Source organism: Mobula birostris, chromosome 7 (genome assembly GCF_030028105.1).
Source record: "Mobula birostris isolate sMobBir1 chromosome 7, sMobBir1.hap1, whole genome shotgun sequence".
Classification (NCBI taxonomy): Eukaryota; Metazoa; Chordata; class Chondrichthyes; order Myliobatiformes; family Myliobatidae; genus Mobula; species Mobula birostris.
In genome coordinates, this window is record NC_092376.1 from 38,640,634 (window position 1) to 38,659,971 (window position 19,338).

The window sequence follows — 19,338 nt, forward strand, 5'->3', positions numbered from 1 at the left end:
GTGGGGCAGGGATAGAAAGGGGAAGAGGAGAGATAGATGGCTAGAGAAAGAGTGAGCAGAGTTGGGTAAAGGAGAGAGTGACAGAGAGAAATGAGGAAAGAATAAGATGGGTGAGTCAGATGGTTAGAATAGTGAATAGAATATATAAAAGGAAGGGTAAAGGAAAGTGAAGAAAAATGTAGGAAGAGTAGCAAAAAAAAGACCTTCTTACCACTATATGGACGACACCTATGGCACAATAACTAAATAGCATTTTATATTTTATATTTTATTGTTACGAGTACCAGATCTGACTATTTGAACAATATTTTAATTACAGAAGTAAAAACTTCTTACAAAGAATATTTCTTTGGCCTACTAGTATATTTGTCTGATTCATACCCTCTAGGGCTGTGATGCTTCGCCTCTGACACGTAAGCAAAATTAAATTTGCTAATTCATGCATACTACTGTGTTTTAAACCATCAAGCCATTCATTTCAATGTTTGAGTTATGGTGATTGAGCCACATTTCATTCCAGTGGAATTGAAAACCAGGATATCTTTTTGATGAATGCCCAAGCTGACATTGTACATTTTATACATTCACTAAAATTGTTGCTCCAGTTCTCTGTTCTAAGCTCCTTACAATTAACATGAAACAGCGCTTCTTATTTTTAACCCTTTGACTGCTGGTAAGTCTGCTTCTAACTATTCTGTCGTATTTGTTCACCATAAAAAAACTATTATATCATCCTATACACTGCATTCTAAAGCAAAAGGCACAAACAATCCTTTAAATTTACCCTTCCAATCTGCATTTTCTCATAGTAAAAAAAACACACCATTATATTTAGTAACCTTACTTCCTGACCAACAGACCACCATCTGTAAGTATAGGCAGCACCACCGCCACCATGATTATTCTGAAACCTGGTGCTCCAAAAGCTTGAATCTTCAGTCCCCTATTCTACTTCTTGTACACTCATGACTGCATCACCAGATTCTACTCTAACTCCCTCTATCAATTTGCAGAAGATACCACTGTAGAGGGCCTCATCTCAAAGAACGATGAGTTGGAGTACAGGAAAGAGCTAGAGAGCTCAGTGATATGGTGTCATGACAATAACATTTCCCTCAATATCAACAAAACAAAAGAGGCTGTTATTGACCAGAAAGAGGGCAGCGCATATGCTCTTGTCAACATCAATAGTGTTGAGCTTGAGAGGGTTGAAAGCATCAAGTTCCTAGATATGGACATCACCAATAGTTTGTCCTGGTTGAACCATGTTTATGTCGTGGCCAAGACAGTTCACCAATGTCTTTACTTTCTCAGGAGGCTAAAGGAATTTGGCATGTCCCCATTGACTCTTATCAATTTTAATTGATGCACCACAGAAAGTATGCTGTCTGAATGCATACAGCTCGACACGGCAACTGCTCTGCACGTGACTTCAAGAAACTGCAGGAAGTTATAGACATAAATCAGCACATCATGAAACTAGCATCCTCTCTATGGACCCTGTCTATACTTCTCACTGCCTCATTAAATCAATATCTAAGTTTGTTAACAACACTAAATTGATGGGAAAAGAAAAATATGCAGAGAGATAGAGATAGGTTAAGTAAGTTGGCAAGGGTCTGGCAGATGAGCACAATGTTGGTAAATGTAAGGACATCGACTTTGGATGGAAAAACGAGAGCAGATATCACAAATAGTGAAAGACTACAACATGGTCTCCTCAGTTGAGGAAAGTGACACTCAGTGGCCATTGCGGTAGGCACAGAAGGTACCTAATAAAGTGGCCATTGAGTGTATGTTCTACTGCTGTAGCTCATCCACTTCAAGGTTCAATTTGTTGTGCATTCAAAGATGCTCTTCTGCACACTAGTATTGGAATATATGGCCATTTGAGACTCTGTTGTCTTCCTGTCAGCTTGAACCTGTATGGCTATTCTCCCCTGACCTTGCTCATTAACAAGGTATTTTCGCTCTCAAAACAACCCATTGGTTGTTTTCCAATTTTCGTATCATTCTCTGTAGACTGTTGTGCGTGAATATCCTAGATCAGCAGTTTCTAAGATACTCAAACCACCTCAAAAAGCACCAACAATCATTCCATGACCAAAGTCACTTCAATCACATTTCTTCCCTATTCTGACGTTTGGTCTGAACAGCAACTGAACCTCTTGGCCATTTCTGCATGTTTCTATGCATTGAATTGCTGCCACATGATTGGCTGATTACATATTTGCCTTAGTAAGCAGGTGTACAGATGTACCTAATAAAGTGGTCATTGAGTGTATACTGGCTTTGGAGGTGGTGCAGAGGAGGTTCATCAAGTTGATTCCTGAGGTGAGGGGACTACCTTATGAGGAGAAGTTAAGTTGCCTAGGACTATCCTTGCCTGAATTTTAGAAGAATGATAGGGAATCGTATAGAAAAATATAAAATTATTAAAGGAATAGATAAGATAGAGGTAGGAAAGTTGTTTTCACTGGTGAGTGAGATTAGAACTAGGGGACATAGACTCATGATTCGAGGGAATAGATTTAGGAGAGAGATTAGGAGAAAATGTTTTTTCCAGAGAAATTCTCTGCCCAGGGAAGCAGTAGAGGTTACCTCATTAACTGTATTTAAGGCAGTTGAATAAATTTTTGCATAGTAGGGGAATTAAGGGTTATAGGAAAATGGCAGATTGGCAGGGCTGAATCTACAGCCAGATTAAGCACGATCCTATTAAATGGTGAAGCAGGCTCAATGGGCCAAATGTCCTACTCCCACTCCTGATTCTTATGTTCTTAAAGCAGCCAGTATTATCAAAGCCCCTACCCACCCTGGACATTCTCTCTTCACTCTTCTTTCATTGGGCAGAAGATACAAAATCCTGAAAGCACATATCATCAGGCTCAAGAACAGCTTCTATTTCACTGTTATCAGACTCCTGAACATGGGATGGACTCCTGACCTTACAATCTACCACTTTCTGTTGTTACACTTGATTGTTTACCAGGATTTCACTGTATTGCTAACTTTTACATTTTATTCTGCATTGTTAATGTTTTACCTTACTCTAGTTCAATGCACTATGTAATGATTTGATCTATATGAACAATATGGAAGTCAAGCTTTGTACCATATCTTGGTACATGTGGCAATGATAAACCAATAGCATTATCTTACTGTTTGTTGCTTATTAGTGTAATGGTTTTCCAGCTGAGTTTCCCCTAATACAGGTTTTATTAAGCTGATCATCACTTTTTTCATGGAATCGAAACCAGAATTATATCACTTTCCCCTGTCTCACCACATCCCTCTCCTTTTTTATACTGGTTTGCCTTACTCCTTGACAAGAAGCATTCCCCACAGATGCTGATTCCCAAGTTTTTCCAGATTATCTGCTATTCCAGAATTCTATTCATTTTTTTCACAATTACTTAGACCAATAAATTGCTTTTAATGCTCTGTGCATCTGTTGCCTCTGTTCTAAGCTGCTAAGCTTACTTCTATTAGTGTTACATTATGTCAAAATGCAAGGCCTGAAAAAGTAGAGATTTTTAAATTTGTAATTAAAACTACTGTAAATTAAAATGATCTTTAATCATAATTTTAACTAAAAGGAAAGCACATACCTTGCGAGTAAATCAATCAATTCCAATTTTGACATTCCATCAGGGATTATTCGTGGAATGGCTGCTACACTGGTTCTAAAGAGGTCAATTTTTGGTTTCCTCTCTCCTCTGAATTGATGTAGAGAACAGTTAATTGATAATATGAACAAAATAATGCTGATTTTTTACATTTGCCTGATTAACTATGTAGAAAATGCAAACCAATAATAAACTATGTAGAAAATACAAATCAAACAACACTGCATTTATTTCTACATAACTTAAAATGAAATAATTCTCAGACAGACCAATTTAAATAGCATGGGCCAGTAATAAATCCTGTACCATTATAAACGGCCTGTAGTAAGCTGTTGCCTTCCTTGTCACTTTCCATTTCAAATCTGTTTAAAGAACATTAATATGCCACTTTCCATTCCAGTCATCCTGGCATACAATTGAATGTAGAACCATTTATGCAATGACAAAAATAACACTCTACCATAGTAATCATTGCAAAGATTTGCACCAGATCTGGACATATGAAATTGATTTGAAACAGTGCATAAAATAGTTTTGTTCAGTCACCATCAACTCTTAATTCCACATTAGCAATATGCTGGCTTACGTGATCATGTCTTCAGGTTCCTTATTCAGTATCTGCATGTTTGTCAACATCATACAACGTCCAACTTCTTTATCAAGATGCCTTAAAATGCTATCTAGGGCTTTTCTTAGTTGTGGATAGTACAGAGATATTCCTGTTGAGTTGAGGAAAAATTAACTTAACAATGGTTTGAATAGACTCCACTAATTACGGTAACTACATTTAAAATTCCTCAGTAATAAAAAAAATTCCACGATGCTGGAAATCCCAAATAAAAACAGAAATTGTAAAAGTACTAAGCAAGTCAGACCACATCTGCGAGACAAAAAAAATAATTCTTTTTCTCTCTGCAGAAGCAGCTTGATGGTGAAGATTTCAAGAATTTTCTACTTTTCTCAATGTTTTAATACCATAGAGGGTGGGAGATGTAGCCTTAGTAGTTATTTAATATGACCAGTGATGAAGGTTAGGGTATCTTTGGTAGACCAAAAAAAAAAAAAAAAAAATCGGGGTATGTTATGATTGTTGAGGACACCAGACTGGATTTATAATTTCATGGATACAAGAATGGTTGGACAGGAGACCAATGTATGGTTAGGTGAAAGCTGCAAACTTGGTTAAGTTCTTTGTTCTGGGGTGGTGGAGGAAGAGAAAAAAAACATTAGTTAAATACATACCTCAAGGGAACTTATCTAAGATAATTTCATAGCTGCCACACAGACACACATCAGAAGTACAGAATTAACTTCTAGATTGTACATGTTTGGGGTTCTCTATGTGTAAGGTCATCTGATGCATGGAGGACCCATATGAAAATTAGAGGCTGCACGTGCATGTTCATACCATAAATTCTTTTAACTAAAAGGTTATGACTAACCTATCATTTTTGCTTCTTCTTCTGTAAGGGTTTTACTCAAGTATGTTTTCTTCACCCTGAGAGTGTTCCCAGATGGAAGAACAGCTCCCGTGTTAGGCATTGGAGGTTCTCCATCTTTCTGCTGCAGATTGTCAGCAACCACAAGGAATGCCCTCAAACCAATGTTCATTCTCTGTGAACCATAATTCAAGAGTGGAAATTAAACTTTTATTATGAGATAACCATGCCTGCTTTCCACATGCTAAGTTTAAAACTACAGATATTATTAAGCTAATATATTCCCTTAAAGTAGAACCTTGACTGTCCTCTCAATTTCTTGAAAATTTCAACAATGTTAAATAAATAAATTTCTTAATTCTAAACAACTTAGCTATAGATCAAATAGTATTTTTCATAACAAATCTAGGGGACAACCCTTGACATTTTTCAGAAATAGCTGACTCAACTGAGAAGGGATACCAAAGATCAAAAAGGAACTAGTTATTAAAAAAAGGGAATACACATTACACCACCACTATCCTCACAACCTTTCAAGACATCAAGCAGTTTTTCTAGGTGAAGTCGCATCTATACCAATGAGTCCTGATACAGGTTTGGGAACTGCTTTGTCAAGCATATTTGCTCCGTCCACTGCAAGATCTCCTCGTGGCTACCCGTTTCAATTTGACTTTTTATTCCCATTTTGACATGTTTATCCATGGCCTCCTCTACTGCTATGATGAGGCAAAACTCAGGTTGGAGGAGCAACACCTCATATTCTGTCTGGGTAGACTCTAATCTGATGGCATGAACATTGAATTCCCCGCCTTCCAGTAATTTTTCCTCCCTACCCCCTTCTCTCTTTTCTATTCCTCATTCTGGTTACCTTCTCACCCTTTCTTGTTACCTGGCCATCACCTCCCTCTGGTTCCCCTACTCCTCCTCCTCCTTCTCTTTGTTCAATGGTCCACTGTCCTCTTGTATTAGATTCATTCTTCTTCAGCCTTTTACCTCTTCCACCTATCCCCTCCCAGCTTTTGATTTCAACCAGCTTCCCTACCCCACCCATTGTCCTTCCCCCTCACCTGTCTCACCTATCATCTGCAAGCTTGTACTCCTTTCTGTCCCATGCAACCCCCACCACCATCTTCTTATTCAGGCTTATTCCCCTTTCCTTTCATCCTAATGAAGGATCTCAGCCCAAAACGTCAATTATTTATTCCCTTCCGCAGATGTTGCCTGACTTGCTGAGTTCCTCCATTCTGTGTGTTGTGTTACATTAAGATGGGCATAAGCTTTGTCAAGATGGCCATCAGAATCCAATGGCATATACAGAGGAAGACATTTGAATTGAGCAGCTAAAAGAAAAGGAAAACTAAAATGCTTTTGCAGTACCAGTGTAACATATATAGTTTTCTTTAACTTCAGCTGAAGGAAGCTCTCCTTCATTATCAATTTATGCCAGGACATGGATTTGATTGTGGAACCAAAACAGTCCCAATTACATTCATAATTTCTTTCACAATGTAGAAAACAGACTTTGTCATGTTAAAGTTTACTGTGCATTGCACCCAAAAATATATGAATTTGAAATTCAAATCATTGTCAAAGAAAACAAATATATTTTTATAGATAAATTCATCCTTTATACCTCTGGATTCAGACTGAAGGTCTTCGGTGATTTTCCAACACTAAGAAGGTCAAATATGATTTCTTTCATGGCAAAATCTAATCTCTCCTGTAAAGTAAAATAAAAGCTTTAAAATATTGTTGAAGATTGTTGCAAAAACATAAAAATTCAGTCTAAATTAACATGAAGGAAACACAGAATTATGTTATGTGTAAGTGCATTTACATTGCTTTTTCCACACCTCAGTTAATATTTGTCTTGGATAGTATTGCAAAATGGATGACAGTTCTTTAGCAGTCAATATAGTCTTGACCAGATTTCTCTTTACATTGGATAGGAATCAGCCAATGTGTAAAGATGGATCTCCGTATGCTCCAAACTATTTCACTGCCCAGTCAATGTCATTCTAATAGTCTCAATGGAATTCCTGCAATGTTGTGTGTCAAAATAGTAAGCGAATTGAAATTTCCAATAGAAATTGCAGCTTCATGATTTTTAAATGTATACAACTTGGATCAAGATTTCTAAAATCTTGGTATCAGTTTTTACACGTCCCCTTGCCTGATCCTAAGGTTTGGCTGATATGGATTGTGGTAGAATTTAACAAAAAATAAGCTGTATTGGGGGAAGGAAATGATTATTTTCTTTAAATTTCATTCACATACTGTTCTTTTCCAATCCCATAACCACTAAAGTTCTTGCATTCATTTCTAATTGCCTGCAAGTGAAATTTGGAGGCAAATAATGTATTTCTATTTGTGTATGTAAAATATTTCACAATTCAACTCAGGTGGCATCATCTAAGAAAAGTGGTTAAAGAAATAAGAGCAAAAATGTACTTGAACGCAAGAATATGTACCTTAAATTATTAATCAGTAAAAGGAAATCTTTGCAGCAGGACAAATGATGCTGCATATTTATATGCAAACACGAAGAAATCTGCAGATGCTGGAAATTCAAGCAACACACATAAAAGTTGCTGGTGAACGCAGCAGGCCAGGTAGCATCTCTAGGAAGAGGTGCAGTCAACATTTCGGGCCAAGACCCTTTGTCAGGACTAACTGAAAGAAGAGCTAGTAAGAAATTTGAAAGTGGGAGAGGGAGGGGGAGATCCAAAATGATAGGAGAAGACAGGAGAGGGCGGGATGGAGCCAAGAGCTGGCCAGTTGATTGGCAAAAGGGATATGAGAGGATCATGGGACGGGAGGCCTAGGGACAAAGAAAAGGGGGAGGGGGAAGAAACCCAGAGGATGGGCGAGGGGTATAGTGAGAGGGACAAAGGGAGAAAAAGGAGAGAGAGAAAAAGAATGTGTGTATATAAATAAATAACGGATGGGGTACGAGGGGGAGGTGGTGCATTAGCGGAAGTTTGAGAAGTCAATGTTCATGCCATCAGGTTGGAGGCTACCCCATCCATTATTTATTTATATACACACATTCTTTTCCTCTCTCTCCTTTTTCTCCCTCTGTCCCTCTCACTATACCCCTTGCCTATCCTCTGGGTTCCCCCCCCACCTTTTCCTTCTCCCTGGGCCTCCTGTCCCATGATTCTCTCATATCCCTTTTGCCAATCAACTGTCCAGCTCTTGGCTCCATCCCTCCCCCTCCTGTCTTCTCCTATCATTTTGGATCTCCCCCTCCCCCTTTCAAATCTCTTACTAGCTCTTCTTTCAGTTAGTCCTGATGAAGGGTCTCGGCCCGAAAAATCAACTGTATCTCTTCCTAGAGATGCTGCCTGACCTGCTGTGTTCACCAGCAACTTTGATGTGTGTTGCTGCATATTTATAATTCATTATGTAATTAGAAGTCTGCTTTCTCCCATTTTATAGCAATGTGAGCAATATGATGACCTCTAACAAATTCTTTAAAATGTTACTAGACTTTGTAAATTTTGTAAACTTTGGTTGAATTTACTTAGTCTACCTTGTCAGTGAGATAATTCAAGACTAATGTAATAGGTACTATGTGAATGATTTTGTTACTGTACCTGTGCAATGAACTGTATGATTTTTACAAAAATGTTGAGAGGCATATCTCTTGGTACCACACTCCGAGATCCCTTGGGAAAAAGTGTTGTTGTAATGCTTGCAAGTCGACTGTAAAGAGAAATTGATAGTTGACCAAATTCTTCATAAAATTATGGAGAGGTTTCAGCAAGCTTAAATCACATTGACAATGAAAGACAACATTTGGTCAACAGCTATAGTATAATAAACATCAAGCCACAAATTTAAAATCTAAATTGATTTACAGACTGCTTACTATGAGATACAGACATAGAAGAGTACTATATATTTAGTGAATATTTTGGTGAATGAAAACCACAGATACTGGAAATCCAAAATAAACACAGAAAATGTAAATTGCTTAATTTATTCTTCTCCCATCTTATCTGTAACATAAAATTAACTTGTTTTGTCTTTTTCTCAGTTATGATGAAAGGTTTTCTGCCTGAAACACTGTTTCTTTTTCAAGATGATGCTGCAGTGTGTTTCCAGCAATTTTTGTTTATTTTGCTATTTATTCTTACTACTTCAAGAACTCTTTTAAGTTGTGAAAATTTTGTTTTTAGCTGAAAATCTGAGGGAGCATGGGTTGGTATTGTGCAACATAATTCAATTCTCATCAGAATTAGGACCACATTATCTGAGAGTATAGTGGAGCATTTAAGAACTATTTAGATAAACATTTGAAACACCATGGCATGGAACACAAGTGTGAGCAAATTGTACCTACTGGCTGGAATATCTTCGATCTGTCTGGCTTTATGACTCTTAACATTAACCACTTCACCAAGGTAACTGTAAAATGTCTGATAATACTAGAGTGTCATGCATCACTATTATGAAAAATGGACAAAACCTGTGGAACCTGCAATGGGCATGGATTCACTGTAACACCTGTAGTTGTTGAGTTCCAGAGATTCATTGCCGTTGGCAAAAACATATGTCTACACAGCTCTGTATTAAATTGCTAATCCCTTCTCTTGTACCTTTGTTCTCTCTTTCAAAACTCCTCTATCAGTGAAATCAAATAATCTTAAATAATCAGCAATATGAATTGTCTTTGAGAATTGAGCGGCCACAGTAAACAATGAGAGAGACCGTTGATGTTGATGAAATCCATCAGAGTTCAGTCCAGATAGAGAAAATAGCAATTTTCTAATTAGTTTTGCAGACACCCCTCAGTTCTGTTCTATGATTTGAGGGGGGAGTTTAATTGCAGTTCATACATAGGACAAAAATGGGAAAGATCATCTGCAAAATAGTTAGTCTTCTCCTTTGCAGACAATACAAAGCATATTCTGAACAGTTTGACTTGATTTATTTGCCATTTGTATTTCTTTCATTGTGAAGGAAAGAAAGCACCATAGCAAGTCTTTCATGATTTTATGACACTGGCAGGATCTTTGAAGAAATGGTGAGTGCAACGGTATGTTAAAGCAAAATTTGAAGAAGCTAGTGTCACAATTTTATATTAAGCTTCCCACTGTCAGTGACAGCTTTCAAATAGCATGAAGATCCTTGAAAAAGTTCGCAGATTTCCAAAAGACAATGGCAGTAGCTCAGGTGTTCTCTGGTGTCATTTGAAAGATTTGGTAAATAGACAATAGGTGCAGGAGTAGACCATTCGGCCCTTCGAGCCAGCACCACCACTCACTGTGATCATGGCTGATCATCCACAATCAGTATCCAGTTACTGACTTATCCCCATAACCTTTGATTCCGCTATCTTTAAGAGCTCTATCCATCTCTTTCTTGAAAGCATCCAGAGACTTGGCCTCCACAGCCTTCTGGGGCAGAGCATTCCATATATCGACCACTCTCTGGGTGAAGAAGTTTTTCCTCAACTCCGTTCTAAATGGCCTACCCCTTATTCTTAAATTGTGGCCTCTGGTTCTGGACTCACCCATCAGTGGGAACATGCTTCCCGCCTCCAGCGTCCCCAATCCCTTAATAATCTTATATGTTTCAATAAGATCCCCTCTCAGCCTTCTAAATTCCAGAGTATACAAGCCTAGTCGCTTCAATCCTTTGACATATGACAGTCCCGCCATCCCGGGAATTAATCTTGTGAACCTACGCTGCACTCCCTCAATAGCAAGAATGTTCTTCCTCAAACTTGGAGACCAAAACTGCACACAGTACTCCAGGTGTGGTCTCCCCCAGGGCCCTGTACAGTTGCAGAAGGATCTCTTTGCTCATACTCAGTTCCTCTTGTTATGAAGGCCAGCATGCCATTAGCTTTCTTCCCTGCCTGCTGTACTTGCATGCTTGCTTTCAGTGACTGATGTACAAGAACACCTAGGTCTCGTTGTACTTCCCCTTTTCCTAACTTGACTCCATTTAGATAATAATCTGCCTTCCTGTTCTTACCACCAAGGTGGATAACCTCACATTTATCCACATTAAACTGCATCTGCCCACTCACCCAGCCTGTCCAAGTCACCCTGCATTCTCATAACATCCTCCTCACATTTCACACTGCCACCCAGCTTTGTGTCATTGGCAAATTTGCTAATGTTACATTTAATTCCCTCATCTAAATCATTAATATATATTGTAAACAGCTGCGGTCCCAGCACTGAACCCTGCTGTACCCCACTGGTCACCGCCTGCCATTCTAAAAGGGACCCGTTAATCGCTACTCTTTGTTTTCTGTCAGCCAGCCAATTTTCAATCCATGTCAGTACTCTGCCCCCAATACCATGTGCCCTAATTTTGCCCACTAATCTCCTATGTGGGACTTTATCAAAGGCTTTCTGAAAGTCCAGGTACACTACATCCACTGGCTCTCCCTTGTCCATTTTCATAGTTACATCCTCAAAAAATTCCAGAAGATTAGTCAAGCATGATTTCCCCTCGTAAATCCATGCTGACTTGGACCAATCCTGTTACTGCTATCCAGATGTGTCGTAATTTCATCTTTTATAATTGACTCCAGCATCTTTCCCACCACTGACGTCAGGCTAACCGGTCTATAATTCCTTGTTTTCTCTCTCCCTCCCTTCTTGAAGAGAGGGAGAACATTAGCCACCCTCCAATCCACAGGAACTGATCCTGAATCTATAGAACATTGGAAAATGATTACCAAAGCGTCCACGATTTCTAAAGCCACCTCCTTAAGTACCCTGGGATGCAGACCATCAGGTCCTGGGGACTTATCAGCCTTCAGACCCAACAGTCTATCCAACACCATTTCCTGCCTAATATAAATTTCCTTCAGTTCATCCATTACCCTAGGTCCTTTGGCCACTATTATATCTGGGAGATTGTTTGTGTCTTCCCTAGTGAAGAGAGATCCAAAGTACCTGTTCAACTCGTCTGCCATTTCCTTGTTCCCCATAATAAATTCACCCGTTTTTGTCTTCAAGGGCCCAATTTTAGTCTTAACTATTTTTTTCCTTTTCACATACTTAAAGAAGCTTTTACTATCCTCCTTTATATTCTTGGCTAGTTTACCTTCATACCTCATTTCTTCTCCACGTATTGCCTTTTTAGTTACCTTCTGTTGCTCTATAAAAGTTTCCCAATCCTCCGGCTTCCCACTCGTCTTTGCTATGTTATACTTCTTCTCTTTTATTTTTATACTGTCTATTACTTCCCTTGTCAGCCACGGCCTCCCCTTACTCCCCTTAGGATCTTCCTTCTTTGGAATGAACTGATCCTGCACCTTCCGCATTATTCCTAGAAACACTTGCCATTGTTGTTCTACTGTCATCCCTGCTAGGGTATTGTTCCATTGAACTTTGGCCAGCTCCTCCCTCATAGCACCATAGTTCCCTTTGTTCAACTGTAATACTGACACTTCCGAGTTTCCCTTCTCCCTCTCAAATTGTAGATTAAAACTCATCATATTATGGTCACTACCTCCTAATGGCTCCTTTACCTCGAGGTCCCTGATCAAATCCGGTTCATTGCACAACACTAAATCTAGAATTGCATTCTCTCTGGTAGGCTCCAGTACAAGCTGTTCTAAGAATCCATCTCGGAGGGACTTCACAAACTCCCTTTCTTGGGGTCCAGTACCAACCTGATTCCTCCAGTCTACCTGCATGTTGAAATCCCCCATAACAACTGTAGCATTACCTTTGCGACATGCCAATTTTAACTCTTGATTCAACTTACACCCTACATCCAGACTGCTGTTTGGGGGCCTGTAGATAACTCCCATTAGGGTCTTTCTACCCTTAGAATTTCTCAGTTCTTTTGTAATAGTGTTGACCTCCATGGTTAGTTAAACACCTGGTGTGTTTTTGATAGATCTGGAGTCTCGACTCTCTGTGTGTAATTCCCCGGCCTGCTCATGCAATATTCTGAATTATACAGATGTCTCTGGTCTTCCCATATTGTCCAGATTGTAAATATCATTGGTTCAGCATGTGGCTCACCTCGTTCTGTTTCTGCTGTCCCTTAAATGCACCAGAGCTGCATTACCAAGCTCCCTTTGAAGTCAGTAGGGCCCCAATTCCTGAACTCCCTGTAAACTCACTAGGGCTTGTTACACATTTATTTTTAATTCACTAGGTCCCACGCTCCCTTTGAGCTCATCAGAGCAGTGGTTTCCATGCTCATTTTAAACTTACTCAGGATGCATCCATATACTTCTTTTTAAACACACTGCAGCCTGTTTCTTGGCTCCCTTTAAACTCAGTGGCTTTCAAAGGCGCCATTAAGAAGGCAACTTGTGCAAGCAGCCCTGCTAGAAATCTTCAATTATTCCCGTTTAGACTGCTACAGCTGAAATCCACAGCTACAGCCACAGACAATGCAGCAAGCAACATCCTTTTAAATTGTTTAAAAAAACCAATCGCTACTCAAAGACGACAGATCTCGGATGGCAGTCTCTGGTCATAAGTGTTGCCCCCCTTTAAGATAGTGGAAGAGAGGATGCTGCGCTGGATTAAAGCAACACATATCAAAGTTGCTGGTGAACGCAGCAGGCCAGGCAGCATCTGTAGGAAGAGGTACAGTCGACGTTTCGGGCCGAGACCCTTCGTCAGGACTAACTGAAGGAAGAGTGAGTAAGGGATTTGAAAGTTGGAGGGGGAGGGGCAGATCCAAAATGATAGGAGAAGACAGGAGGGGGAGGGATGGAGCCAGGAGCTGGAGAGGTGATTGGCAAAAGGGGATACGAGAGGATCATGGGACAGGAAGTCCGGGAAGAAAGACAAGGGAGGGAGGGACCCAGAGAATGGGCAAGAGGTATATTCAGAGGGACAGAGGGAGAAAAAGGACAGTGAGAGAAAGAATGTGTGCATAAAAATAAGTAACAGATGGGGTACGAGGGTGAGGTGGGACCTTAGCGGAAGTTAGAGAAGTCGATGCTCATGCCATCAGGTTGGAGGCTACCCAGACGGAATATAAGGTGTTGTTCCTCCAACCTGAGTGTGGCTTCATCTTTACAGTAGAGGAGGCTGTGGATAGACATGTCAGAATGGGAATGGGATGTGGAATTAAAATGTGTGGCCACTGGGAGATCCTGCTTTCTCTGGCGGACAGGGCATAGATGTTCAGCAAAGCGGTCTCCCAGTCTGCGTCGGGTCTCGCCAATATATAAAAGGCCACATCGGGAGCACCGGACGCAGTATATCACCCCAGTTGACTCACAGGTGAAGTGTTGCCTCACCTGGAAGGACTGTTTGGGGCCCTGAATGGTGGTAAGGGAGAAAGTGTAAGGGCATGTGTAGCACTTGTTCCGCTTACACGGATAAGTGCCAGGAGGGAGATCAGTGGGCATGTGTAGCACTTGTTCCGCTTACACGGGTAAGTGCCAGAGAGAGATCACACATTTTAATTCCACATCCCATTCCCATTCTGACATGTCTATCCACGGCCTCCTCTACTGTAAAGATGAAGCCACACTCAGGTTGGAGGAACAACATCTTATATTCCGTCTGGGTAGCCTCCAACCTGATGGCATGAACATCGACTTCTCTAACTTCCGCTAATGCCCCACCTCCCCCTCGTACCCCATCTGTTACTTATTTTTATGCACACATTCTTTCTCTCACTCTCCTTTTTCTCCCTCTGTCCCTCTGAATATACTTCTTGCCCATCCTCTGGGTCCCTCCCCCCTTGCCTTTCTTCCCGGACCTCCTGTCCCATGATCCTCTCGTATCCCCTTTTGCCTATCACCTGTCCAGCTCTTGGCTCTATCCCTCCCCCTCCTGTCTTCTCCTATCATTTTGGATCTCCCCCTCCCCCTCCAACTTTCAAATCCCTTACTCACTCTTCCTTCAGTTAGTCCTGACGAAGGGTCTCGGCCTGAAACGTCGACTGCACCTCTTCCTACAGATGCTGCCTGGCCTGCTGCGTTCACCAGCAACTTTGATGTGTATTTGCTTGAATTTCCAGCATCTGCAGAATTCCTGTTGTTTACGCTGGATTAAAAGTTTGTCTAAGGAGAAGATGGCTTTGACTTCTATTACCGTCTATTCTGACGGCAAGGTACAGTTACTGTAAAATAAAATCAATACTTCAGAGCAAGACTCTTGCACCAGAGAGATCAGAGACTGTTGTGTTTTTTGTTTCACGGAGTCTTGGCTATACCTCACCATTCTGGATGCAGCAATACAGCTCGCAGGCTTCACAGTTCACCACCAAGAGTCTTTCAAAGGCAGAGGAGGTGGAGTCTGCTTTATTAATAACTCCTCATGGTGCACAAGTGTAACGGTTCTGTCGCAGTCCTGCTCACCTGACGTGGATCAAGTGTCGTCCACTTTATCTGCTACAGGAGTTCTCAGCCATCATCTTGATAGCAGTGTACATTTCACCTCAGGCCTGTGTCAAACAGGCTCTAAAAGAACTGAGCGACATAATCAACAGGTATGAAACAATGCACCTTGATGTCTTCCCCATCATTTTAGGCGATTTTAACAGGTCAACTTGAAAAAGTTGTCTGAATAACTACCACCAACATATCACCTGTGGAACCAGAGGAGCCAACACACTTCACCACTGTTATATCACCATCAGGATCACTTACCATGCCATCCCGCACCTAGACTTTGGAAAGTCCGATTACCTGGCTGTACTTCTACTCCCGAGTATAAGCAGAGACTGAATATTGCAGTAGTACCAGTACAGAGGATCAAGAAGGTATAGACAAGGGAGGAAGAGAAGCGCTTACAGGACTGTTTTGAGTCAGCAGACTAGACAATATTCATGGATTCCTCTTCGAGTCTGAATGAATATGCCACAGTTGTCACTGATTCAATTAAATCCTGTGTGGATGAGTGTGTGCCTACGAGACCATACAGTACATACCAAAATCAAAAGACATGGATGAACCAAGAGATTCATAGTCTGCTGAGGGCTAGATCTGTGGCATTCAAGTCTAGTGATCCAAACTATATACAAAAGCCAGGCCTAACTTACGGAGGGCTATCTCAAAAGCAAAAGAACAATTCCAGTTGAGGTTGGGGGTAGAATCGGAAGCACATCAACTCTGGCAGGGTTTGCAGGCCATTACTTCCTATAAAGCGAAATCCAACACCATGAATGGCTGTAATACTTCACTCCCAGAGCAGCTCAGTGTCTTTTATGCATATTTTGAAAGGGAGAATGAAACTACAGGTATGAGGACACCTGCAGCATCTGGTAACCTTGTGACCTTTGTCTCAGAGGCTGACGTCAGAATGTCTTACAAGAGGTAGAACCCTTGCAAGGTGACAGGCCCCTGATGGTGTATCTAGTAAGGCTTTGAATCAACTGGCAGGTGTGTTCAAAGACATTTTCAGTCTCTCATTGCTACGGTCGGAAGTCCCCACCTGCTTCAAAAGGGCAACAATCATACCAGTGCCTAGAAGAGCAGAATGAACTCTCTTAATGACTACCACCCAGTAGCACTCACATCTAGGGTGAGTGCTTTGAGAGGTTGGTTATGGCTAGAATCAACTCTTGCCTAAGCAAGGACCTGCAAGCACTGCAATTTGCCTATCATCACAATAGGTCTACAGTAGACATGATCTCATTGGCTTTTCACGTGCTCTTGGATCACCTGCATTATACTAATACTTACATCAGCCTGCTGTTTACTGACTACAGCTCAGCATTAAGACAATCATTCCTACAGCTCTGATCAAAAAGTTCCAAAACCAGGGCCTCTGTACCTTCCTCTGCAACTGGATCTTCGACTTCCTCATTGGAAGACTATAGTCTGTGTGGATTGGAAATACTATCTCCACCTCGCTGGTAATCAACATTGCCACACCTCAAGGATTTGTGCTTAGCAACTCTGCTCTACTCTCCCCACATCCATGACTGTGTGGCTAGGTACAACTCAAATGACATCTATAAATTTGCTGACGGCATAAGTATTGTTGGCAGAATTTCAGATGGTGATGAGAAGGTGTACAGGAGATAGATCAACTGATTGAGTGGTGTTGCAGCAATACCCTTGCACTCAACGTCAGTAAGACCAAACTAATTGTGGACTTTAGAAAGGTTAAAGCAAAGAGACATACACCAGTCTTCATTGTGGGATCACAAGTGGAGAGGGTGTAAAATTTCAAGTTTGTGGGTGTCAATATCTTATTAGGAGCTTGAGGAGATTTAGCATGTCACGAAAGACATTTGCAAGTTCCTACAGATGTACCACAGAGAGCATTCTAACTGGCTGCATCACCGTCTGGCTGGGGTGGGGGGAGAGGGGGAAGGGGCACTGCATAGGGTCGAAGTAAGCTGCAGAAAGTTGTAAATTCAATCAGCTCCATCATGGACACTAGCTTCCTCAGCACCCAGGACATCTTCAAGGAGTGATGTCTGAAAGAGGCAACATCTATCATTAAGGAACACTCCCCCACCCCCTCCACCACCCCCACACCCATCATCCAGGACATGGCCACTTCTCATTGCTACCATCAAGGAGGAGGTACAGGAGCCTGAAGACACACACTCAATGATTCAGGAATAGCTTCTTCTCCTCTGTCATCAGGCTTCTGAATGGATTACTTTTTTTCCTCTTTTTGCACTATTTATTTAATTAAACTTTTAAAATATATATAACTTCTTAACATAATTTAGTTTTTATTATTATGTATTGCAATGCCCTGCTGCTACATAACACATTTCACGACATATTCCAATGATATTAAACCTGATTCTGAAACTCACTGTAAAATTTATTTTTCTACTGCGTAAATGCTGCTGTATTAACAGGAGTAACATCCAACAGTCCAGAAAACCTACCAATCCAGCACTCAAAATCTGTATGCTAATTATTAGTACAAATTATCCTTAAAAAGAATATTTTGATTTGATTGTGCAAAAATGTAATATTACAGGTATATCCAACGATCTCTGGTCCTTAAAAGCAGTACATTATCCTTTTTCCCTTTCCTTATGTTTTTACAGCAATGCGAACATAATAAATGATTATTCAGTATTTTAAATCATAAGAAAATTTTTATTATTCATGCTTATGTTAAAGTTAATTGTGAGAATAGTCAATTTTTATATAAATTGTTTGGTTAAAAAGTGAAGTTATTGAAATGTAGACTCACATGAAGTGCAAAACAAACATTTGACCAAACCAGACTTTTTCAAAATGTGGCATGCTGATCATACTATTTTAATACAGCAGAATTCTATTACCTCTGTGTCACATTATTGCTTTCACATTTGATCCTGATCATGTAGACCCACAATAATCTGTACAAGGATTCTAGTGCAACACGAGCCATTTTGGGATCTTTATTCTACAAAAGAAGTTAATAATTAATATTAAGTCTACATGTTCTGTTGTAATAAGATATTGATTCTGAAATAAGTTTTGAACTTCATGGTGTGTATGGCTGAGCATCATGTCAGGCAGACAATTTAACTATTTACCAAATAGAATGCTCCATTTTAAAACTTTTTGTATTAACAATGAGGAATTGAATACATTTTTCAACAGTTCTGCATATTTTACTCTGTCACAATTATACATTATCTGATAAAATTATATGCAACATAGTAAAAATATCAAGCTTCAGCACTAAAGAAACACATGTGGCACTATATGGGTGGGACTAGAAACCTGGAAATTAAACCAATCAGAATAACCAAAGCAAACTAAGGCATCTCATCTTCCTCTGAGACTCCATATTCTTAGTAACCAGTATAATAATCAAATACCAGTTGCAGTTGTTAGGCAAACACCTAGAGGTTGCACCAAGGTTTGTTAAATGCAAGTAGAATTTCAGATCCCTGTGGAAATAGGCAACTGCAAAGTTTATAAACTACAGTACTGTACATTACATATACAAACATACAATACTTCAGTATTTTGTAATGAAGTTACTGCGTGTGGCCGAAACAATATTGTTCTAGTCTTGTCTGTGACAGGGCCATAACTTCCATTGCTGAATTCGTTCAGAATTGCACTGACTCAAGTCTCATGCATTTATAATGAAGAGTCAGTGCAATTCTGAACAAACTGAACAAATTGACTTAAGGGCTGCATATTACAAAGGAAGTGTAAAAAAATTCTATCCTTAAATCACTACATGTACACATTCAAGATAATTGTCGAGAACCATTTTACTAACTTTGAGATTGGACAAACAGTTGTTCAGGAAGATATGCCATCGAATTAGAAAGAATTGCTTCTGGCTGACACAGAGAAGGCATGTGACCAAAGGAAACAACGCCTATGGAATAAACAAATAAAA

General features: G+C 40.1%; 1 protein-coding gene across 7 annotated transcripts in view; it reads right to left on the reverse strand.

Moving 5' to 3' along the window:
• Nucleotides 1-19,338, reverse strand: part of frya (furry homolog a (Drosophila)) — a 283,598-nt gene that overhangs the window by 146,952 nt on the left and 117,308 nt on the right. For all 7 annotated transcript variants that reach the window (XM_072262934.1, XM_072262933.1, XM_072262940.1 and 4 more), the window contains 7 exons: nt 19,216-19,317; nt 18,278-18,381; nt 8,668-8,776; nt 6,702-6,788; nt 5,072-5,243; nt 4,216-4,348; nt 3,612-3,719 (listed from right to left, as the gene is read on the reverse strand). In XM_072262934.1, coding sequence (XP_072119035.1) covers nt 3,612-3,719; nt 4,216-4,348; nt 5,072-5,243; nt 6,702-6,788; nt 8,668-8,776; nt 18,278-18,381; nt 19,216-19,317 — 815 coding nt within the window. The remainder of the gene's footprint in view (nt 1-3,611; nt 3,720-4,215; nt 4,349-5,071; nt 5,244-6,701; nt 6,789-8,667; nt 8,777-18,277; nt 18,382-19,215; nt 19,318-19,338) is intronic.